Genomic DNA, 24,049 nt, shown 5'->3' with positions numbered 1-24,049 from the left:
AGCAGAATCCAATAACCATCCAGACAAGCATCATGAGGTTAGCAGCATCGTTATTATTACTACTGTTAATAAGATTCAGCAGCATCATTATCTCCACTTCAAAACTCTTTTAATGAGACACAACAGTTTCCAGCACGGAAAAGATTTCACATTGTTGGGGGAGATTGTTAAGGGAGAGGCCACAATTCTCTCCCCCAAAATATCCACTTTGACTCTGGGGGGGTCCTGGTGGGGAAAGCTTGGATGGAGGGGAGGGGGTGACACCTAGCTCTCCGGCTTCATCATGACCTAGAATCCTCCAACCATTAGAAGAAAGACAGACCCCCGAGCCCCCTCCCCGAATCTCCCACCCTCATGAGGAATAGACAGCTACAGAATTCTACAAAAATAGAAAAGCTTAATCTGCGGCCCCAGGTGACAAAGCTCCAGGAATTTTGTAGTTTGCTTTATATATAAAAACAGGCAGCTCCTACAAGCACCCCTCTCTCCTCATCCAAGGAAGCCAGAGGAAAAAAAAGAGTCCCAGGCTATTGCAGATGCCAAGAGGACAAAACCAGCTGTTTGCTTCAAGGAGTGGTGTGTCATTTCTGTCCAAAAGAGCGATTAGAAAACCTTTCACCAGCTTAGAGAACAGGGGGTTGGACAAAGCCTCAGGCCATCCACCCAGCAGCCTGGCACCCTCGGCTCCCAGGTTCAGATGGGGCCGTGTGTGAGGGCTGTGGAGCACAGCAGAGGTGAGCTAGCCCAGCTGCCTGTGAGGTTTCAAGAGTCCCGGAGTTTGAAGGTGCTGAGGGTGAAGCATGTTCAAGGGAGTGGGGGTAGGGTGGATGTTTGGGGGTGGCTGGCAAGGGACAGGCTGGTTGAGCCTGGTTGGTGCCCCTGGCTAGCCTGTTGGCACCAGGGCTTTAGATAAGAGCATATTGCCCGTGTTAGCACCGAAAAGAGGTTCTTGGCCATACTGCTAGCCCCTCCTCCTCCCCGCCCTGCTGGTGGCTGCCTTCACCCCTCCCTTCTCCACTGGCTCCCACTGGGCAGGTGGCACCAGACCATGTAAACACCTTGATGGTGCCTGTTCATCACCCCTCAGGGGGCCAGCTCCCCACCCACCCACCAGCCTGGCCACCGACCCTACCAACTCCATTGCGAGGTCGCCTCTGGGCCCCAGGCCCTGGCCCCCTAAATATGGAGAGGGAGCGGCTGCTCTACTGTACAGCTTCTTCCATTGCCATCCCAATGGGGCAGTGCCCGCAGTGCGGGTCAGCAGGCCCCCCAGGGCAGAAGGCTGAAGCCCAGACTGCTCGGGTCACCTGGGCCAGAGCCTGGGGAAGGAAAACCCAGAAGCGCTGGCCCCTCCCCCACCAATCTACGAATCCTGATCACAGCAGCCGAGACCCCCTCCCCCAGCCTCCGTTAACCAAAACAGCTTCATTATGCCAATTTTCAGCTTTCAATGTGCGGCTGATAACTGTCAGCAGAAAGAAGAGTTAATCTGGAATTACTCACATTCACAGAGCTGCCTGGCCAAAAGGAAGCGATAAAGCTTTGATGAAGCAGGATTAGACCCTGCTGGCCCAGCCTTCTGCCAATCAGAGGGGCTTCTCCCCTCCTCCCTCGTCCCTAGGAGACAGGGCTGCAAGGGTCAGCCCCCCAGGGAGAGGCGTTTAGTTCTCTCTCTCAGACACACACACACACACACACCCCCTCATACACACAGAGGCACCCCAACTCCTGCCCTCCCGCCCACCCCCATCTCCTGGACTCTCTCCAGTGCCATCCAGAAATGCCTAATTGTCCCTTCTGCTTTTACTCTGGACCGTGATTAACTTTTTATTTTGGAAAATTACTTTATTATATAGATATAGATATAGATATGTATGTATATATAAAAAGGTTCCATTTCATTTGTAAAATCTTATTTTTTTCTCTCTTTTTTTTTCCTACAGAAAATGATGACGAGGTTAAAGGAGAAAATAAATTACATTACAGTTTCCAAAATGGGTCTCGCTCTCCGCTGAAGATGGGCCACTGTCCGGGCTGTAATGCACTCGTGGTCCCAGCTTGTGCTTTGCAAGAAGAGGGAATATAACTAGATGGTTATTTTAGGTTGAAATAGCCAAGAGACAGACGCCTTCGCCTCAAAAATATTCTGAGACACATAAAAGTAGAAGGAAACAAGTCTCTTCAGTCACAAAATGTCGTACATCCCGCATATACTAGATTCAATTAATTTAATAAAATAGAATATACATAGAGATTCTGCACAAACGTATTGCTTTCTCCCAACAGCTCCTGGTGTCGGGAACCTCAGCTACCCTGGGCTTCTCTTCCTGCCTGGAGCCGGAGGCCCTGGCTGCTGCTTTCCACTCTGGAAATTCTGCTCGCCGGTGCCCAGAGCCACTGAGGCGGGGAGGAGCGCCCCCTCGGTGTCCATATGGAACTGTTTTCAGGAATATAACCCAGGAGGAGGAGCTAGGATTTGGCACCCAGTGGAGAAAGGTGAGTGGGAGAGTGGGGCAGGACTCAGGGGTCCAGGTCTGCCGGGTCAGAGGATAAACCGGAGAGACTCAGCACGTCTTTCTTTGGGGGGGGCGAGGCAGCCATGCTGTCAGGGGGGCCAGAGGCCGAGGGATCCTTGGAGTCGCTGGACGGAGCCCTCCTTCGGAGGCAGATGCCAGGGCTGGGTGGGGGCCGAGGGCCCTGGCTCTCCGGGGGGTCTATGGAGATACTGGGCGGGCTGAGTTTTTTCTTGGGCCGGCTCCCAGGCCCCCCAAGAGGTTGGCCGCCGAGGGTCGAGGGGCTGGGGCCCAGGTGCGGCTGGGAGCCGCTGTCCAGGCAGCTGACCGCGATGGAGTGCCTCCTCTGCTCGTCCAGCCAGGACGTGGGCCGGCGCCGGCAGCTCTGAGCCTCCACGCTGTAGCACTTCTTCAGGTCCCGTGGGGACGGGGGCTCCTCCTGGCTGCCGGCGGGCAGGAGGTCTCCTGAAATCCAGCTCAGCTCCGTGTCGAGCTCTAAGCTGCTTCTGGTCTCTGAGGGGCCTGTGCCCCAGGTGGGCTCTGGGCCCGAGCAGGGGGCTGGCGGGGGCATGTGCTTCGAGATCTTGCTCTGGTCGCAGGAATGCTGCTGCACCTGGGTGCTCAAGCGGCCCCAGAAAGAGGAGGCCCGGGCCAGAGGCGGGGAGGGCCCACTCACCTCCGACAGCAGGTCTTCCCGGCTGCCCAGGCCCTGAACATCCAGGGAATCAGTCCTTATTGCTGCCTGTGTGGGGGACGGGGAGGGCTCAGGCTGGGGGCTTCCTCTCCCGCAAGAACGGTCCCACCTCTCAAGCCAGATAGCCCCCTCTTCCCCCTCCATGGAGCTGTGGGACCACCCTAAGCAGGGGTACTGGTATTTGCTCTCGTTGGGAGCTGGGAACCATGTGCAGCCTGACCTCTGTTGTCCACCATGCTCCTCCTCCCTCACCCCTTCCCTAAGCCTACAGAAATTGTTCTCTACAGCTCCCAACCCCTGGGACACAAGAAGCACGGGGCCAGCTCTGCTCCCCAGCTGGCTCCTTCATGCCTCCCAGCCTCCGCATAGGCTATTTCTTTGGCCTTAAATACCCTTTCCGAGTGGCAAGCACCCTTCAACTTTATGGACACAGGTGCTCTAGGACGTAGTGCCTGACAATCTCAACCCCCAAGTAAAACTGCCTCCTTCCTCCTCTTTGCTCCCTGCTGCACCACGCACGTGAGCATCCCAGCAATGACCTGTCACTGCAATGATCTGACAGGGTGTATGTCTCCACTGTTAGACCTTGAGCTCCAGAGGGTAGGGGCAGTCTCATTTGTCTGTGTCCCCAGTGCCTGGCACAGAGAGGCTGCTCAGTGAATATTTGCAGAATGGATGAGGACTGTGCTTGCTCCTCAAAATGTGTGGGATTAAGCAGATTCTCATGTGGTCATACTCACACATAAGGGCACTCGCAGCATGGGCTGTGGCCTTGTCACAACAGGGCAGTCAAGCCTCACTAGGCTACATGAACCTCTGCTCTGTGCCCCTGGAACGTGGGCTCTGGAAGCTGGCCCTACGGCTTGGCCAAAGGTGGAGAGACCTAAAACATGCCTCATGCCCCTTAACTAGGTCTAGAAGTACAGAGAATACGGAGGCAGCCCTGGGTTGGGGAAAGGGGGTCCAGAGACCTGGGTTCTTCCTCCAGCTTGATGTGTATCCCTGGTAACTAGGCCCCCCTCTGGTCTCCAGACCTCCTCAGGGAAACAAGGGAGGGTACAGACTGCTTTTGCTTTGCCTGGCATTGTGTCCCTGGTACCTCAAACTCAATCTGGCACATCATTGGCACACAATAAATGTTGGTTAGGAGAATGAAAGTGTCAATCCCAGTCATTACCACCAGCCTAGGATTCCCAGCAGAGAGGCCAGCCCCCAGCCCCATGCCCACCTGCTTACCTGGCGCCGGAGTGGCCTCTGAGCCAAAGGGGAGCGGCCCGGCGGGGGCAGTTTGGGGATGGTACCCCACGTGGGAGTGCTGTGGGGCTGAAGCAGATGGGGTGCATCTTTGGGAACCTGCAGCATGTAGCTGGTGTCTGCTGGCTGGGAGTGAACGGACAGGACGGAACCTGTGGGGGAGGAGCATGGGGGGAGGAGGAGAGAAAAGAGCTTGAGTCCCCTCTCGTCCACTCTCCCTCCCCAATCAGGGCATCCACCCTCACCACATCACCTCACGCTGGATTGAAAGCCACCCCCCTCAGTCTGGGGGCTCCTCAGAGGTAGGTGAGACCTCTTTTGCTGTCTCAGCACCCCCTTCCTGGGTCAGGACGAGGCTTAGGCAAGGACGGGGTCTCCTGGTGTGAGCCGAGCCCACCTGCCCCCAGCCCTAGTACCTGACTGAGCTTTGGGGAGCCCCCAGCCCCTGTGTCCCAGGGACCCCTTGGCAGTGCTCCCATCCCGGCACATGTAGCTGTCATTGGGCAGAGAGTGCGTTCGGCTGACCCCAGACTTCCGCACAGTCAGCAGGTCTGGTCCCATTGAGAGGGGCACCTCCTCAGGGTGGCGTTCCATCTGCAAAAGGAACAGGGGAGGGAGGTGGAGGAAGAGGGGTGGTCCGGACTGGGTAGCTGAGGTGGAGCTGGACAACAGAAACCAGAACCCAACCCCAGACCCGGGCCCCCATCCCCTCCCCTGGCAAGTTGGGATGGAATGAGTGTGCTTGAGGAGAAGGGGCAGACACATGGATGAACCCTCCACACACAGGGAAGAAGCGGGTGGGAGGAGGCCCTGGCCCCAGAAAATGATCCATACTGCATCAGCTTGGAGGCTCCCAGTGGGGATGGCAAAGGGGTGAGGAGGTGTCCAAAGGAGGGAGAGCAGCCCCCAGCCCTAGCCCCCAGCCCCACAGGTGGCCCAAGAGCTCATTCTCAAGGCCCCATTGAGAGGCTCTGACGCAGCATAGTGAAGGATTAAAAGCTAACAGCAGCCCCCGAGTCCCTGTGCTGGGGCCATGAGGGGCTGGGGAGTGGCAAGGACCCTCCCAGGGAGCCGGAGACTTGGCAGCCCGGACTGCCTGCAGAGCAGAGGCTGGTTCACCATCCAGTTCTTTAAGGCAGCCCCAGCACTCAGCACTGGGCGTGGCTGGGTTAATGTGCGTTGAATGACAGATGATCACTAGGGGATGTCACAGCTGGCTCACCCACCTGTCTCCCCCACTTTCAACTACACAATGACTTTGGTAGGTGGGGGGTGTGGGGCAAGGCCTGGGTACTGTGGACTCAGGTCCTCACTTAGTGGGAGGACTGAGAGTGGGAGTGGGTTTTTGAATCTATTTTAAAGAAAGGCAATAATCAGCCTTTGACCCCAGCCAGAGGGAAACAAGGTTTGCTCCCAAGAGATTTTTCCATCATCCTAGTTCTCAGAGAGGCTGTAGGGTTTCTGTCCCCATGAGGGCCCAGCGAGTTAAGCAGCCTCAGCAGGCCTGAGAATGGCTGTGCTGGAACTCAGTCGGGATCCTCTGCTTCCCCCTCAGCCCCAGGTTCCACGTCTGCCAGCCACCCTAAGACCCCTAGGGACCCCAGGCTGTGGTCAAGGCCCTGCCCCAGCAGAGCCCTACTGTGAGGAAGGGGTCTCTGTCCCTTCTTAAGTCCCTGGAGGAGGGGGAAGACAGGGAGGAGGGGGCTGCTCAGAGTCAGAGGGGGACAGGGAGCCAGGCAAGGGGGGAGCAGCTGTCAAACACAAGGAAGCCCCCAGAACGCAGGGACATACAGGGACAGTGACGGAGGAGACAGGACGGCCCCCCAGGTGGAGAAGGGCATGGTGGTGGCAGCAGAGATGTGGCTCTCACCTCCTACGTGGTGGCAAATGGCTCATGTTGGGGTGGGGGAAGCAGGGGTGCAGGCAGGGGGAGGGCTGGCTTGCACAGGGCTCCAAATACATAGACCGACTCTGCCTCCAGGCAGGCCCTTTGGCCTGCTGGCTGATGCCACCTCTGGGCATCTGGATTAACCCTTCACAACTGCCGCCCCTGGGCCCTTCTGGGAGGTCCCAGTGTAATCTCCGATTTCTTTGTCCACAGAGAGGAATCTGAAAGACCTAGCAAAGGCTGGGGCACTCAGTGCCTGCCGGTTGATACCTCTGGTGGAGCCTGGTGTCAGAGTGAGAGGGGAGGGATCTGGAGCCCTGCAGCCAGCCCAGCCCCTGGGGAGGCTGAGGGAGAAGTGAGGGGCCGTGTGTATGTACATTGCTCTCCAGGGCACTAAGTAAGAGAGTGTGAGTGTCATCAGGCAAAGAGTCATCCGTCAGAGCTAGAGAGCAGGATGGTTCAGACACAATCTCTGACGTCAGAGACAGAGCCTCCATCTCAGCTAGAGGGATCTAGACAGGGAGAGAGATGATCAGGCATGAGAAACCAGGACAGCGCACGCTCCCGCGTGTGCATGCACACACACGCACGCACACACGCAGAGCCCTCCTTTCCCCCTTTTCACAAAGCAGAGAGGAAAAAGGCCACCCTTCTCTCTTCCCACCCCTTTCCTAAGTAAACTGACAGTGCCTCCCCTCCCCCAACTTCAACCCCCGCTCCGATCAGAGAGGCTGAGGCAGGGGCCAAAGAGCCAGCACAAACACTGACAAAGCAGGAGACGCAGAGACATATTCTAAAGAGACCCCAGGAACCGGAATGGCCCCCTCCCACACTGCCACCACCCAGGGAGAGAGCGGGGAGTGGGGAGGGTTTTTGAATCCCGTGAAGATGATATCAGAAAAAAAGAAAAGAAAGAAAGGCCAGCAAAGCGCCTCTCTGCTCTCCGCACAGACATAGCAGCGTGGGGGGCCCTGAGGACAAAGCCACCAATCTGACAACTGTTTTCTGCCTATTCTCTCCACTTCCAAAAGCCTGGCAGGACTTGGCCTGCCCCCAGATTCTGGCATCTCCCCTCCCGGGCCCTCCTCCGCCTGCCAGCAGCGCCGCCCTCTCCTGCTTGGGTTCTGGGAGATGCTCGCCTCCCGCCAGCCTGCACTGGGCACACGTGGGTGAGCCACCACGCCATCTGGCTGGCTCACCTGGGATTGGCAGGGGGGCTTCAGTGCCTCCAGGACCCGGGGGAGGAGTGGGGCCATCCCTCCCAGATGAGCTGGCTGCCATGGTCACCTTCTCATCACGTCCTCTTTTCTCTCAGCACCTTTTCCTAGGAGCCTCCTTCAGGATGGGAAGCCTCAGGAAAGGACTCAGTCTCCCACTGATCGTTCTAGGCCACTGCCAGGTTCAGGTCCCTGTAGCCTATCTGAGACTGAGTCCGAACCAGAGGTCAGGAACCCCAGAGGCGAGGGCCCTTTCCTTGTGAGCGTCACTATCTGTTTCTTTGGATCCAGCCGCAGGTGTTCCAGGCACCGGGAGCCGGCCTGCCCGCGCCTCCACCCAACAGGGCCTGCAGAGCACTAGGCTGTGCTATGTCCAGCTGACACGTGTCTCCTTGCCTCTACTCCACGTCTCCTGGGGCCTTTCCTGTAGCCCCTGACCTAGGAGGAGGGGTGGCGGGGTGATCTGCAAGTGGAGGGTGTCAAAGGCAGCCAGACAGGTGGTGAGGGAAGAAGAGGAGGACCCCAGAAAATGGAAGATACACGTTTCGATGGGTCTGAGGGGACAACATGTGGCGCTGTGGGAAGGGGCTGGGCTTGGGGAAGAAGCCATGTCCTATTTCACACTAGGGTCCCAAAATCCACTCTGATCTGGAGTCTTCCATTCCCTCTTGGGACCAGGTCAGAACTCCCTGGCTACTGACAGCACCCACCATGCCCAGTTGGTTCCATGGCTTAAAAAGCCACCAAACGGAGGATGGGGGTAGGGAGGTGGATGCTGAATACAGAGAAGAAGCAGATGGTGGCCTAAGACATGTTCCTCAGTGGGTCCCCTGGCCACCTGCACTATCCCCAGAGGTCCTTCTCCCCTGGATCTGGCATCTTACTTCCTCAACCCCCTAAGGTCCCACTGCCCACTTGTCTTCTGCTCCATCCACCTCTTCTCTTCCAGCCTCTTTCTTAGAAACGCCCCCTCTCCAAACCCCTCCTCCATCCATCCTTCTCCCTCAGAAGTGCAATCTCAGCATCTCTACCTTCCAACTATGTGTTCCAGAGGTTGATCTCAGCCTGAAGAACCCCTGGCTGCCTCCTGCCAAGCCCACAGCTCAAGTGAGGCCCTGAGGCTGCTCTTTTTCCAGATACCCAGTGAGCAGGAAACACCCCCACCTCCCCAGAAGCACAGCACAGCATGGCACAGCCCAGCACGGTCAGGCGAGGGGGCACAGCACTGGGACATAGTAACCTGTGGGTCGGAGCCGCCCGGGCTGCGAGCGGGAGGGAAGGCAGAGGGCTGGCCCCCTGGGCCTGCCAGCTCGTCCATCAGCTTCAGCTCCCCCTCCAGGGAGCCCTGGATCAGCAGGGATATGGTGTCAAACAGCTGTCTGTCCTGGGGAGGACCAGCCCATGAGGGGAGCTGGTGAGTCAGGGGAGCGGGGGTCAGAGGGCAGTGATGGGAAGTGTCATGGCAGGGGATTGACAAGAGACACAGAGGGAGAAAGAGGAGGTCACACATACACACGAACACAAACACACACACACACACACACACAGCACCAAAGAGACAGAGAAAGAGGACGAGATGGGGAAGGTAGGGAGGAGAGAGGTGTGGGAGGAGGAAGGAGAGATGGGAGATGGGAGATAGAAGATGAGCCGAGCCCACAGGGAGAGGGAGAAGGAAAGAGAAGATCAGTGGAAGGATTGAGAGATGGACTCAGGCAGGTCGAAGGGTGTGAAGGAAACAGGTGTGGCAATCGGGCAAGGGTAAGAAAGAAACAGGAAGGAAACAGAAAACTTAGCCTTGAACCTAAGAGCCAGGAAGGGCAGCCAGGCCGGGCTGGAGGTACAGGGGCTGGATGAGCCAGCACATGTGCCAGCGGCTAGTGGGGTAGGTACCCTGTGCAGTGAGTGTGGGCAGGCATCTCTGGGGAATGGTCAGGGACTGCTGTCCCCTCCGCATCCAGGCAGGAGGGGCAGAAGGATCCAGGAGGAGCCCTTGAGTCTGCTGTGCTGCCACTCCCTGTATACCACCCACCCACTGAGCCGCTGTGCTCCCCATCCCCCCACCACCCCACTTGTCCCATCCCCGCAACCCGTCGCGGCTGGGTGGGTGTAGGCTCACCGTCGAGTGCTCGAGGGAGAGGCGGGAGGCTGCTCCCGCATGGGCCGTTGCATGCAGAGCCCCAGATTTGGGGCTGTCAGGGCTTTCGGGGCCCCCAGGCCAGAAGAAGGGGCTGCCCAGCGGTGAGTGGGGCTGCGGGCTGAGCGTCTTCATCTCCAGCTCCAGCTCGGCCTCCAGCTCGGCTTCCTCCTTGGCCTCCTTGTTGCTCTCCTCCAGATGCTTCATCAGCACAGCGATCACCACATTGACCAGCACAAACTGGGCAGTCAGCACAAAGGACACGAAGTAGATGGGGGAGATGACCGTGTTGTAGCAGGTGGACTCCTGGTCGCAGTCCCGGAGGGTATCCTGGGGGAGGTGGGTTAGAGGGGTGAGGCCGCGAGGACAGCAGACGGAGCCATCATGGGAAATCGGGTCACTGGTGTCACAGAGCATTGAAGGAGGAGAAGGAAGGGCAGGAGGAGGGAGTTATGGTGTCCTGGGGGCAGAGGAGCATTAGACACTATCCTGGGAGGTGTGAGTCGGAGCATGTCCTGGGGAGAGGGAGTTCCAGAGTGTTCCAGCATAGGGGATAGAAGGTCACATGCTTTTATTCATCTTGCCAGGGAATCTTGGCTCAAGAAGTGGGGTTGTCTCCTTGGGGACTGAGCCAGCCCTGGGAGGGACCCCGCAGTGCTGGGCTCTCACCTTCATAATGCCGTTCCAGTTGTCACCTGTGGAGACTCGGAAGAGGGTCAGGAAGGCCATGCCAAAGTTCCGAAAGGTGGCATGCCGGCCCAGGCCCTCACAGGGGTGCGTCTCATCACATTCTGGAGGAGGAGGGAAGGGGAGAGAGGCCCACCTTAGCCCAGGAGCCCCTGGGTCTCCAGGCCTGGTTCCTCCGCCCTCCCTACCCCAACTCACCCAGGTCTCCAAAGAGCTCCACGCCCAGAGCTGCAAAGATGAAAAACAACAACATGAAGAGAAGTCCCAGGTTCCCCACCTGGAAAAGAGGAGAAGAAATGGAAAAGGTGCCGCTGGATCTCCCAGCCAGCTTCCCTGAGCCCCTGGCCCCTTTGGAGAGCACATCTTCCCCCAGAGGACCCCTCCCACCCACCTCTACCTCCCAGCTACCTGGGGCAGGGCCTGCATCACCGTGTCCAGCAGCGCCCGCATGCCCACAGCCATCTTCAGCAGCTTTAGCACTGCAGAACAGGACAAAGTCATGAGCTGGCCCCTCTGCGTCCCAGGTCACACAGCTGGTGGAGCTGGGGTCAGGGCCAGGGCTGTGGCTAGAGGGATGGCCAGCCCTGGACAGCCAGGCTGCCAGGCTCCACCCCCACCCTCAGCCCTGCCCCTAGCCTTCTCCTTTGGCAGAGGGTGGGAGAATGACCCATGGGAACCCACACCCACCCAGTCCCTGAGCAGCCACAGAGCTGACCCCTGGGCCAGACACCCGGGAGGGTGGGTGTGGTGGGCAGGCGGTCAGGTACTCACCTCGGGCGATGCGCAGCACCCTCATGATGCGGATGATAGTGGGGTTGATGGGCAGCGAGGCATTGACCTCGATCTCCTCCAGCGTGATGCCCATGATGGACAGCAGCACAATGGCCAGGTCCAGCTGGTTCCACCTGGAAAGCCCAGGACACAGCTCCCTGAGTGGGGGAGGGGCACCACAGGGAAGGGAGAGTGTGGCAACACAAGTGGCTAGAGAAAGGAGGGTGGAGGTCAGCTGGTCCAGCCTCCCCATCCTGCAGAGAAGATGTGGCTTATCTATGGTCACACAGCCAGTTGGTGGCAGAGGTAGGGCTACAACTTTAGCTTGAGGGCCTCTGCTTTTCATTTTTATACATTCACTTTTTAATTTAGCACATATATGGTGTTTGCTGTGTGCCAAGCACTGTTAAGGGCTTTTCTAATAGGAACTCATAATCTTCACAACTCTCTTGTGGATACTGTTATTATCTCCCATTTACAGATGAGGAAACTGAGGCACAGACAAAGTAACTTACCCGAGGTCACCAGCCTCTAAGCGATGGAGCCAGGTTTCGAATCTGGTCCAGGCAGCGTGGCTCCAGGCTCTGTGCTCTTAAGCCCCACTCTAGACCACATTGATTTCCAGCGGCCAGTGTCCCCCAGGCCCTGTCTTGTCAAGTTGTCTCCCTTCCTTCCCATCTTCTAGGCCCTGGATGCGCCCGCCCCCCCCCCCCACCTCACCTGGCCATCAGCCATGGGTGGTCCTAGATTGGAGGCTGAACCTCAGGAGTCAAGAAAGGTCTTCAGGCACCTTACCCTTCCCCGGGAGACACGCCCTCCCCCGCTCTCCCACACCCCTCCCTCTCTGCTACCTGTCCTGGAAGAACCGCCGGAAGCCAAAGGCCACGAGTTTGAGAACGGACTCCAGGACGAAGATGACGGTGAAGACGTAGTTGCAGACCTTCAGAGCCTCGTCTAGGACCTGGCAGGGAGGGGCACGATGCAGGGTCTCCTAAGGCCAGGGAGCGTGTCTGCCCCTCCCTCTCCATTACTCCTTCCAGATCCGGGAGACAGGGTGGTCTAAGGGGATCTTTCTTCTCTGTCCCCACCAGGATGGCGGACCGCTGGCCACTACTGCGGGATAGGGTAGGATCCTCATTCACATTTGTACTAAAGGATCTCTCTCCTTGAGGGATGGCGAGGAGACCACGTGAGAATGTGCTGGACGGCACAGAGCCTGGAAGGGGCCTTGTGCATTACCAATTCAACATCCTCATTTTACAGATGGGGAAACTGAGGCCTGGAGGGCAGCCAAGAGAGGCTGATTTGAAAAGTGGCAAGATCATGGGTGAGTTTTGGAGCTGGCCATTCACTAGAACCTAACTTTGAAGGGCAGGCACTGATCTGCCTTCTGTACCCTCAAAGGTCCAGAGCCCAGCACACAGTAGGCACTCAGTAAATATTTTCTGGGTGAAGAAATCAGGTCCTCTACTTCCTAGCAGTGTGACCTCAATCTAGTCAACTAACCTCTCTGAGCCTCAGTGTCCTCATCTGTAAGACCAAGATGATACCCACCTCCAAGGGTCGCTTCAAGGGGTACAAGGGGTACAAGAGGAGCCCCTGTGGAGTGCCCAGCTCAGGCTGGGTGAGCCTTAGCCCTGCTGCCCTACAGCTGGAGGCAGGGCCTGGATGGCTGGTCACTCGCTCCCACCTGAGGTTGCCGGTAATGCTCCATTGCCATGGTGATCACATTCAGCCCGATGACCCCCGTGATGAAGAGATCCAGGTAGTGGCTGGTACACAAGTGGTGGACAAGGAGCCGGAAGCGGGAGTAGTCTGAGTAGTAGGGTTTGCACTGGGCTTCTGGTGGGGCAGGGAGGAGAGCAGAGCAGCCATCGGCCCCCTGTCCCCTGTGCCCCCTCCACCCACAGTCCCCTCACAGCCACCAGCCTCTAACCCCAGAGCTGAAACATTCCAGTGTCATCAGCATCCTTGCTCTCCACACACTGTCCTTTTTTCCAGGGTGGGGAGCAGCTCTCTTGGCATCTCCCAACCAAGCATCTGTTCTACTGGCTACAGTTGGGTGCAGATGGGGTCAGGACATGCAGAGCTCCCCACCCACATTAGACACCAGGTGAGCCCCCACCCCGAGGCAGCCTCCAAAATCCACCAGCCCCTCATAACGCCCTCGACTCAGTGTTCCGCAGCGAGGCCGGATCAATAAGATGAAAAACAACTGGTCTTATTGGGCTCAGAGGAAGCTCCATCAACTGAGAGGCGAAGGCTCTTGCTCCTTCACCAGGCTCAGCCCCTCGAGGGGAGCAGAGATTACACAGAGCTGGGATTTGGAGATAAAACTGGACATTGGAAATTGGCTGGCTGCACTGACCCGCCCAGATGGCCTCCGTGGGGGCAGGGCCTGGGCCTCCTGTACCCCCATGTCGGGGAGGGCAGAGGGGAGGCCACGGGGCTCTGCTCTGTCCCAGAGTCATCTGGGAGGGCCCACCGGAAGGACTCACCCAGTTTCTAATGAGGCAATGCCCAGCCTGCTCCTGGGTGTCAGGGCAGCATTAGATCGCAGGCTGGGCTGGAAGCACTGTCTGAGATCTGTCAGAGGCATAATATTTCTCTCGTAATTAGTGAACCACTTAGTTATAAAACTCATGGTGCCAAAAGGTTGGCCTGCTAAGCAGGCAGAATGAATCTGGGGGCAGGAGATGGCAGAGGGCCCCTCCTCCAGGTGCTGAGGTTAGGCCAGGCCAAGTTGGGGATCCATGTCACCTGGAGGCAGTTGACAGACTGGTCTCCCAGGCAGCCACACAGAAAGAAGAGGCTCTGCACGGGAAGGCTTGGGCAGCCCCAGGTCCCAGACAGCCCTTCCTCCTCAGGAAGTCTAGGGCGGAAGCCAGCCAGCAAGGGCTGCAGCCTCTGAGGACTGTGCCAGGGGTGGCTGGCTCAGGGGCAGCAGGAAGCTTTGAGCCCAGGCCAGCTCAGATATAAGTGTCCTTTCCCATGCAGAGGACTATTTAACAGAGAGGTAAACTGAGGCAGGGAGTGGCCTGGGGTGGGCCCCCACCGAAGGCCGAAGGAAGAAGAGCGCCCAAGAGCTGCATGTTCAGCATCGCCGGATGCCACTCTCCAGCACTGGCCTTGAGGTATGGATAACCAAGAGGCAGAAAGTCCGGAATGTTCTGGTGCACCATGTGGTGCGATAGGCCCTCTTTTTGTTTTCAGAGATGGGCCAGCCAACTGTGGCTTTGTTTGCTCAGGCGGCCCTCCTGCCCCCCAGGAGTGTGGGGATGGAGAGACCAGGACAGGGCACCACAAGAGGCCGCGGGTCATCCACATGGCGATCGTGGAGGGTGGAGCCGGCTAGCGGGCCTCTTGCTTCCTTCTTTCAGTACCACGAGAACCAGAGGGCGCTAGTCGCCCTGCGTTGCCTTAGCAGCCGGAACTCTTTCTCTGCATTAATCTCCATAAGTGCCGAGAGCACCGATCCCATTATGCTAAAATATGAACGGAGAATTAACTAAAATGTTTGAATACAATTAGGTTAGAAAAAGTGGCTCCTTATTAGCCCCATTATTAGCTGAGACAATGCAGAGGAGAGGGTGGGAGAGTCCCCTCTCTCCCCTGTCACCCCTGTCTGACTGTGTAGGCAGCCCCAGGCCAAATGGAGCTGCTGCCACCAACATGGCTGCCTCCGGCCTTGCTCCAGGAGTCTGAGGGGCGGTGGGCTGGGATTCAGCCAGGGACCCTCCTCCAAGTGGCCCAGAGAGAAGGTGGGGACAGGACGACTGAGGCAGGGCATCTGCTCATAGTGACCAGTCCCAGGCCACCGAGGTCTATACAAAGGCCCCTCTACTTCCGGTCCTATCCAGAGCAGCAGGTGCCGAGGCTGCCAGAAATCCCCCAGCAGAGCACAGGTCCAGAGTACCAGAGCCAATCTGATCAGCCTCTCCTCCGCCAGCCCTTTGCCTGTACAGTCAAGGAGACTCAGCACAAAGCCAGTCGTCCACACACTGTGAGACAGTGACCGAGCCAGAACCCAAACTCCCAGCCCGAGTTCCTTGCCAGCTGCCAGGCAGGTTTAGACAAAAGGCCATGGGGTTTTGGCCCAGACGGTACCCTCAAAGAGTTTGCCCAAAGGCCCTCGCTGTTGGGCTCTGGATGATGCCACGCCCCTGCTGCTCCCCGGACTTCAGTTCTAAAGGCAAGACCTGGGCTCAGAGAAGAAATAGAGACCCCCTGGCAGGAGCCTTGGGCCCGTGTGCTGCTCTGAGAGCCGTGGCCGTAGCCCTTGACTAGTGGTCACTGGCATGTTGGCAGCCCTGGCCCCATCTCCCTGCCTCCCACCAGTATGAGCTGCCTTAGGCAGAGAAAATACCAGTCAGACAGTGGGGAGAAGGGAACCTCCAGGACTGTCAAGCCCACAGTCAGGGGCCGGAGCAGAGGAGAGGTACAGGAGGGGGTGTGAGGCTGTGAGTGGGAGCAACAGGCACGGTGAGTTAGTAGGGGTAGCTGGGAGCCCGAGGCACAGCCAGGGCGGAGGGTTTGCAAAGGAGAGTGGCAGGGAGTAGGTGGAAGGCAGGGACACAGGCCCCCACGGCAGAGGCCATGCCCTCAGCTTCCGTGGCCAGGCCTGATCACTGGGTCCCGCTGGAAGGAGAGAGGGTGAATGGAGGGGGGGGCCACAGGTGGCCGTGGGAGTGGAGCTGGTGCTGGAGGCTGAGCGGTCACTTGGGGCTGCCTTGATTGCCCAGCAGCCCCAGTCTCTCCCACCACCTGGAAGCTGGGCTGGACCCAGGTGTCCAGTCAGGCCCATTCCCCAGATAATCAAAGACTCGTCCCTTCTGCCTTTCCCTGGGGTCTGGCTGTCTCCTCCTGCTGGGAGCAGCACGGGGTGGGCGTGGGACTAGCGGGAGGTGTGGCGATGCCCATATTCGGTTCCCGGAGCCCCAGATTAGGGGGTGCGACTTGGCCCCATTACCCTGCTGGGTAGATCAGTACATTCCCCGGGAGCTGACTGGAAATGCAGATGCTCAGGTACCCAGACCACTCCGTGAGAATTTCTAGGGTGGGGCTGGGGAATCTGTGTTTTCATATGTTCTCCAGGTAATTCTTATATACACTGAAGTTGGAAAAGCTCTGGTATAGAACAGGCAGAACACGAGGTCTGGGTAAGAGGAATATGGGATGAACTTTGCCCCTGTTTGGGGTCTCTGGGTTCTCATTACCAGCTGGAACAGTGAGACACTATCATAATCAGTGTATATGCCTGCATGTGCCAAGAGGAACATGGCAGAACATCCCCAGAGTCGGGGTGCAGCGTGAGAGTGACAAGAGTAGGTATCGTTGAGTCGGTGTGTCGGGAGGAGTTCTTGAGGCCCATGAGAGCCTGCATGTGTTAATTCTCGGTGGGGCAGCCTCTGTGGGCCAGCCTGATGCTAGGGTGGTACTTTAGGGTGAGTATGTATGTGTGGACACATTCTACAGACCAGGTGAACCCACAGGGAGAGCTGAAGGTCACTTCCTCCCACCCTCTGCTCATCCCCCGACACATCAGGAATTTTCAGTACAGCCTGACACAGAGTTGCGGGACCCAGGCAATCCAGACACAAACCGCTGGAGACTTCTGAGCCCAGAGAGAGACGGTCAAACCAATCAATGCCAAACATCATAGCTCAGCACCACAGGGAGGGGAGACATTGATCCACCCACGGCCTCAGGGATGATCTCCCAAATGGCAGCTCAGGGGATCCCCCCTTGGGTGGGTCCCTGAGGCCCGATCGATCAGACAGCCCAACCCCCACAGGGCGGCACCTGCTGGAGTGGCTTCTGGGGAGTGTGGGATAGCGGAGAGAGGTAAAGCCAGCCTGGCAGTTCCCAGCCTGAGGTCCCAGGCCCTCCGCAGCCTGAGAAGGCAGCCACACAGGGGTCCTCACGTTCTTTTCAATATTTCCAAAAGCTTAAAAGAAATCATACATATGCCTGTGTTAAGACCCCACAGATGAATCTAATGGCAAATGGTCGTTCTGTGCCATTATTCAGTGTGAAACCTGCAGCTCAGAAGCTCTGATGAGCAATTAGATAGGTCTTTGATTAGTAAAACTGGTGAAACAAAGTCATTAGAGAAGTGCTCTTAGCTCCAAAGACAGTCTTTCAGAATGTGGGGTCTGTTGGAGGAGATGATAAAGGGGACCCTTGTGGATGAACAGGTTGGGAACCACCGGGTGGAGACATCCGAGGTATAACGAGGCCCTGCAACCCTGTCACAGATTCTCTGGACCTCTGAACCTCTGTCTGAGGTCTGGGGGCCGTGTTGTGGGGAGCAGGGGTCCGAGGACCAGGCAGGGCAGGCAGGACCAGCAAGGACCGGTGGCCCAGAGACACTGCTCTCGAAGAGAAGGACCCAACTCACTCCCAAATCTCGGGGTTTCGGGAGAAGCTTGCGGCTAACTCAGGCCTTTGATCCCCAATTCCTGCTGTTTGTAGCGATGACGTGGCCACCGTGCTTACTTGACTATTAATGAGTCTGTTCAATTATTCATCATTACATTTTTAAAACAAATCCTTGCCCTCTCCGTTCCTCTCATGCTGCTTGTTTGGATCAAAGTCTCCCCTTCAGACAAAAGGAGACAGAAGAGATTTGCAGCTCTAATAATCCAACGGGAGGAGGAGCAGGAGAGGGAAGAGGCAGCAGGGGCTGGGGAGCTCAGGCCTTGGCAGCCTTGGAAGAGAAGGGGGGTCATCCAAGAGACGTCAGAGGGAGGGGCGTGCGGGGGCCCTCACCTCTGATCCAGGTAGCACAGGACCGTGGGATGACACAGAGCCCAGCTCCCCAGGGACCCTCAGCCCCTGGACCCGAGAGGATGGAGGAGCAAAGAGGACATCCCGCACGCATCGCACGCACGAGGCGGGCCGGGGGCAGGCAGGACCGGACCGCACCCCCGGCCACGCCCTGGAACCCGCAACCCCAGACGCAGTACCTGGCGCCGCGCTGGCTGAGCTGCCGGAAGCAATTACATCGTCCAGCATTAGATCTAAAAGAACGAAACACGACATTGGTCACTGGCCGGACCAGGTGGGCTGAGCAGGGCCCCCTCAGCAGCTCGCTCCCCCTTGGCTCTGACCCTCACTCTGCCTATGAATGGCGTGTACTGAGCATGGGTGGCTGGTCCTGAGTGTCCAGCCCCAAACTCCGGGAACAGGGTGCTTGAGGAAATGAGCAATTCAGCCAGCTTGTCAGGGTCACAGGGGCAGGGAGTCGGACACCTGGGGAAGGGCAGGCAGCCTGTCATCAGAACAGATGTCCACTCCTACCCACACCGTGGCCTCAGCTGCACCTGAGACGGCTACAGACCCCAGAAGGGGAGCCGGCTGGTCAGGCAGGGCCACAAGTGCCTCCTGCCAAAAGAATTCCATCTGCAGATGCCCTGCCGAGGAGGCAGACTGCACAGAGGGGCGGGCGGATGGAGCAGGGGTGGGAGCATGGCTGCTGGGGGTAGTGAGCCTGCTCAGCTTCAGATATCCACAGGGAGAGCCGAGGTGGCACCCCTTCCCCAGAGCTGAGCAGGAAGCCTGGGGCACAGGTGCTGAGGATGTGGGACGCGGAGAATGGCACCCCCTACCGCTGCCCAGAGCCCAGTATCTTTCTACGTTCTGCCTTGAGCAGCCCCTGCCTCTCACAGGGAGCATCAGCTGTGTCCCATCCTCACCCACTCCCATGCTCTCCCACACTTCCTCCCCTCGCTCCAGGTGCCCCTCACAGGTAGCAGGAGACAGAACCAGGGGCAGAGGGGAGGGAGGGGCCCCAGAGCCCCTAACCCATTTGGTAGTACTCACATTTCAACAAATCAAAGGGAAAACTCAGAGCACTGTGCACATCTTATCGGCGTAAGGGAGCTGGTTTGTGAAAGGGTGGAGAGGAAGGGAAACCCGCAGACCAAACAGAGACAGACACACAAAGGCTTAGAGAAACCCACACACAAAGACACTCGGAGAGACGTGGGCAGTGACTGAGAGAGAGTCACAGAGATGATCGAGTACCAGACAGACAGGCGGAAACTCTGAAGACAGGGAGACAGGTGCAGACACACCTGGAGACACACTGAGAAACAGGGGGCTCCCGTGCCTGTCACTTCTCTCGCATCCTTCCTGGAATCTGTGTGTCTTTTCGCTTAGTCTTGGCCCACCCATGGCGTAAGAGCGTGAGGAGGGACGGCATGGGGTCTCACCCAGCCAATGCCCAGAGATGTTGGAGATCACAGGTGAGGGGTTAAAGGGTCTAAGGCCAGAGAGTCATGAGCTTAGAGTTCCTGTGACCTCAGACCTTCCCTGAGCCAGGGGGGATTTTTTTTACAGCTTGACAAAAAAACGACGGGAAGCCAGGGAGTTTTGCTGGAGATAGGGAGGGAGGGCGGGTCTGGGGTTATGTCACGATGCCATCCGTTTGCAGGTTCTGCCGAGGCCTTGCTCAGCAGCTACAGACACTAGGCAGGCACAGGTTCAAGAGGCTTGCTCGCCAACCCTGGGGTGGGCAAGGCTGGCACCTGAGCCAATCCCTGGGTCACTGGGCATCGGCACAGGGCAACGTAGCATGATTCTCATCCAACGAGGCTCCTCTGAGAGTCGAGCTGGGAGAGGCCGTGCATCAACTCCACCTGGCCTCATCTGGGGAGTATGATGCTGAGACCTGGGGAGCCCCATAGGGCAGAGGGAGCTACCCCCACCCCACGGGGCTACACTGGTCTGCTTCATGCGGGCTCTAAAGGCTGACATGCTCTTGGGGGGAAGGAGGTGAGGAGGGGGGTGGGAGCATTTGCTCCCTGCCCCCGGCCCCAGCGCCTGGCCCCCTACAGTCGCAAGGCCAAGGTCAAGCATGGCTCAGAGAGATGTGGAAAGACTACCGACCAGCCAGCTGCTTCTCCTTACTCCTTCTCTTTTTCTCCAGTCTCCGAAGACGCTTCTCCTCCCGCCGCCGGGCCTCTTCCTCCTCCTGGTGCTGCCGACACTTGTGGAAGTTCTCCACCACCACGCCCACAAACATGTTCAGGACAAAGAAGGCCACAATGAGCAGGAACGAGATGAAGTAGAGCAGCATCCAGGGGTTGTGGTTCATGATGGGCTGGCGGGGAGCAGCAAGGACAGGTGGAGGCATCAGCCGGGGGGGTGCCTGTCTCAGGTGCTGCCCCACAGCCTGGGTCCCTTAGGACAGGACCTGCAAACTCAGTGAGCTACAGGGACCCAGAAGGTGATGCGAATGAATGATGTGGGTTTGGTGTTATGCATTAGGGAGGGGTGGGGACTGTGGCAAAGTGGAGAGTGGATGTTCTATCCAAAAGAGGCAGCTGCTTCTTTGTTCCAGCTGACTTCTGTGTTCCCAGATCTTTGGACTTCTCCTGAGCAGGCCCAAATTTGGATTTTCATGTGAGATTTGCGAATTTTTAAATGTTCACCACTAATTCAAAATCATTTAAACATGTGCAAGCCAATAAAATATGCCCAGATTTGGCCCTCAAGTTACCAGTACAGCCTCTGCTGCGAGGTGATGCCCCTTTGATGGCATTTTGCCAGCCTGCCTTGCTTTCTCTCTGTCCGTTGCCTACACCCGTCATGCTTACAGTTGGCCCATGCTAAGTGACCTGAGCCCAAAGATGGATCCTGCCCACCTTGGCCCTACCTGCTGGTCCACGCCCACAGCATCCAGCCCGTCATACATGATGTCCACCCAGCCATCCTTGGAGGCCAGCACGAACAGCGACATCAGAGCCTGGGGGCAGGGTAGGAGAAGGGATACCACCTGAAACCTAAGATGTATAGCTAAACTACTCACCACCTGCCCCCCAAGCATCTCCTGGCAGCAGCTCAGGGGACCTCAGCCCTTCAGAAGTTAGGCTGGAATCACACTCCAGGCCCCAGGAGAGCTCTCTGTCCCAGGCCTCCAGGGCTGGTATGAAACCAAGGGGGCCGTGGGAGATGATCAAACCCTCTGACCTCAGCCAGATAGAGCAAGGGACCCCAGAGCCCTGGAAATCCAGAAACGCAAACCAGGGAGGGTCTGAGAAATGAACCAGCAAAACCTAGTGAGCTATTTCGTTTTCTACATTTCTCTGTTTCTGCGAATGTGAAGTAAGGAAAGGAGCCGTCTTGACCATACACCTGCACCCTGTACCGTGCTAAGCAAATGTACGCATCGTCTCTCTGCATCCTTACTAGGCCCTCCAAGGAGACACCGGCACGACCCAGGCACCAGGTGATGAAGCTGTGGCCCTGGCAAGTCAGTTGCCCTGCACGCGTCACTATGCATGGAATGTGTCCTCTCCAGACTCCTGCCACCACTCCCACCCCCACCTCGGAGCCTGGGGCTCACCTGGCCCAGGTTGTCAAAGTTGTATTTGTGCCGGACCCACCGGTAACTGGCCTCGGCACAGTCAGACTTGTTGGTAATGTTCCTGGTGTCCTCTCCCTGGCACACGAAGAACTTCCCTTTGAAGAGCTGGCCACACACACCCAGAGACAGAGAGAAGTGAACTGTGACCACAGGAAGCCCAGAAGTCCCCAGCCCCTCCCCCCACCCCCCAGCCCTGGGGCCTCAGAGCTCCGGGCCCACCCCGGGTGAGGGTGAGGCGCTCAGCCCCGGCATCAGTCAAGCCAGGGAAGCTTCCCTGCAGGCACCCCCTCCTCTGGGGTCCTGGGAGCAGAGGCCCTAAAGAGGGAGGAAAGGCCATGTGGCAGGCGCTGGGAAAGAGCGGATGGCAGGAACAGCCATTGGTTTTCTAGAAAGGGCAAGGCCAGTGGTTCCTCAAGTGGGGTCCCTGGACCAGCAGCATCAGCAGCACTTGGGAATGTGCTAGAAATGCAAATTCTCAGGCCCATCCCCACCCACTGAATCAGACACTCTTGGGGAGGGGCCGAGGGATCTTGTTTAATGGTGAGGATGGGTTAGGTATTATCGACCCCACTTAACAGATGAGGAAAACTGAGGCTCAGAGAAGTAGATTCACTCATTAAGGTCATATAATCAGGAGGCGGCAGAAAAGGGGCTCGAACTCAGGTCTTTCTGACTGGAAAGCTCTCCCTCATTCCAGAACAAACCAGGCTATGATTGTGGGGAAGGGATCTGAGGGATGGGAGGAACAGGGGCCTGAGCAAGCCTCTCAGGGCAGACCTGCATCTGCTGGGAGAGCCTGGGGTTCCCCTGACTCACCTGAGCAGGCCAGGAAGGGAGGGAGGGGGACGGGGAACGGGCGTGCAGAGGGGCACTACACAGCCTTGGCAAACGGGCCCCAGCCTGGTCTCTGGGGCTAGAGAATTTAAGGAAACCTGAGAATGGCCACCTCCCCAGGGCAGAATGGATACCCCAGGAACCCAAAGGAAGGGACTGGGAGGGGGCAACCACCCAGGAACTCCTCCTGCCCCAACAGTCAGCTATCTACCCTGCAAGTGAAACATCTGGAGCAGGAGGGGAGAGGGGTGGGGCTGGAAGGCGGGGCTGGAAGGGCTCCCCGGCTCCTGGAGGTGCCTGTGGAATCCTGCAGGCAGTTCCCGCTCTTTTCCCTCCAAAGCCAAGTTCCCTCCCTGGGCCAGAGGCCAAGTTTCCCCAGCAGCCCCCACTTCCTGCCTTGTCTGGGGTCTGCACCGGCCTGCCTGCCAGCACGCTGCTAACCTGGCCCAGCTGTCTGGGCCCTGGATCCCCAGACCTGGCCTGCAGCCCACCCGACTCAAGCAGGGAAGGAAGGGAGGGGATCCCTGAGCAGACTGTGGGCCAGGGCCAGCGTCTGCATGCCAGAGCGCAGTGCGTGAGGGGCGGAACAGCAGCCCCGGCTATCAAGGGCCAGAAGCCTCTCTGAGGCCCTCTCCCCTTAGGGGCCTCTTCTAGGCTTCCCGTTTTCTGAAAAATGCCCAGGAGGCAAAGGGATCTGAGGCCTAGGGTATTGAGGGAAGTGTCTCTGTTTATTCCTTTCCGGAAAAAATGCAGCACCAGCTCAAGCCTCAGGATTTAGAGGCCGAGAAGAAGGCCCCCCTCAGGCTTCTGCCAACAGCTGGCCCTCAGACCCCCACAAACCTGCACCCCCAGGATGCCAAAAATGATGAAGAAGGCACAACAGATGACCACAATGTTGCCGATGGGCTTCAGCGAGGACATCAGCGTTTCCACCACCAGCTTCAGCCCCTGTGCCCGGCTGATTACCCTGGGGAGGGAGGGAGGTGGGTAAGAGGGGCTCCTCCAGCTCAGACACTCCATCTCCCTTGCCCTGCTGAGCAGCCCCCAGTGTTGGCTCATGGTCCCCATCCTGGGCTCTGGCGGAGGGAAGAGGGCTGCTTTCTGGGCTCGTCACACAGAGCTGTTCTTTTCCTGGGACCCCACCATCCGCACTCCCACCCACAAGCTCTCCAAACAGGATGCAGACACCCCTACACCCTCACGCCTCCACCTCCACTCCCAGGATGTCAAAGTATTACCTGATGGGGCTAGGGTGGGGATTCAAACCAGGGAGGTGTTACCCAGGATGCAGCGTGTTATGGGGACAGGAAGATGAACTTGAGGGGAGCATGCAGGGGGTGGCAGGGAGGGGAAGGGGGTGGAGAGGAGGGTCATCACAGCCAGGGAGGCATCCCTCGTCAGTCAGTATCGTCCCAATCCACAGAAAGTTCTGACTCTGGGGTAGGGGCAGAGGTGTTGTCTTATTGGGGAGGGTTTCCTGAGGGCAGACCCCCCGCCAGAAGTGTTACCTGGTGGGTGGGCTCTGAGAGGGGGTGAAGGTGGGGAAAGCCATTGAACGGAGTCTGTTACCTCATGGAGTCCCACCCAAGGGAGAGCTGCAGCTGAAGACTATGAGGGCCCCTTGTACTGTGCTCTGCAGGAGAATGTCAGACGGGGAGTCACTGGCAGGGAGGGGTGCCCTTGGA

The 24,049-nt window shown here is 57.9% G+C and overlaps 1 protein-coding gene across 15 annotated transcripts in view; it reads right to left on the bottom strand.

Moving 5' to 3' along the window:
- Positions 1-2,211: 2,211 nt before the first annotated feature.
- CACNA1G (calcium voltage-gated channel subunit alpha1 G) overlaps positions 2,212-24,049 on the bottom strand; it is a 63,168-nt gene continuing 41,330 nt past the window's right edge. For 2 of the 15 annotated variants that reach the window (XM_023652725.2, XM_023652727.2), the window contains 16 exons: positions 23,205-23,331; positions 21,510-21,635; positions 20,820-20,909; positions 20,051-20,264; positions 12,849-13,000; positions 12,010-12,119; positions 11,159-11,292; positions 10,796-10,866; positions 10,586-10,664; positions 10,370-10,491; positions 9,683-10,030; positions 8,807-8,950; positions 6,727-6,861; positions 4,878-5,055; positions 4,444-4,613; positions 2,212-3,255 (listed from right to left, as the gene is read on the bottom strand). In XM_023652725.2, the coding sequence (XP_023508493.2) occupies positions 2,521-3,255; positions 4,444-4,613; positions 4,878-5,055; positions 6,727-6,861; positions 8,807-8,950; positions 9,683-10,030; positions 10,370-10,491; positions 10,586-10,664; positions 10,796-10,866; positions 11,159-11,292; positions 12,010-12,119; positions 12,849-13,000; positions 20,051-20,264; positions 20,820-20,909; positions 21,510-21,635; positions 23,205-23,331 (2,935 nt within the window). In that variant the 3' untranslated portion in view covers positions 2,212-2,520. Of the gene's footprint in view, positions 3,256-4,443; positions 4,614-4,877; positions 5,056-6,726; positions 6,862-8,806; positions 8,978-9,682; positions 10,031-10,369; positions 10,492-10,585; positions 10,665-10,795; positions 10,867-11,158; positions 11,293-12,009; positions 12,120-12,848; positions 13,001-18,126; positions 18,181-20,050; positions 20,265-20,819; positions 20,910-21,509; positions 21,636-23,204; positions 23,332-24,049 lie in introns of all 15 variants that reach the window. The other 13 variants (XM_023652731.2, XM_023652734.2, XM_023652736.2 and 10 more) reach the window with 9 other exon arrangements.

The sequence above is a fragment of the Equus caballus genome, chromosome 11 (genome assembly GCF_041296265.1).
Source record: "Equus caballus isolate H_3958 breed thoroughbred chromosome 11, TB-T2T, whole genome shotgun sequence".
NCBI lineage: Eukaryota > Metazoa > Chordata > Mammalia > Perissodactyla > Equidae > Equus > Equus caballus.
Note: the sequence above shows the minus strand (reverse complement) of the source record. Positions and strands in the feature narration are given on the sequence as shown.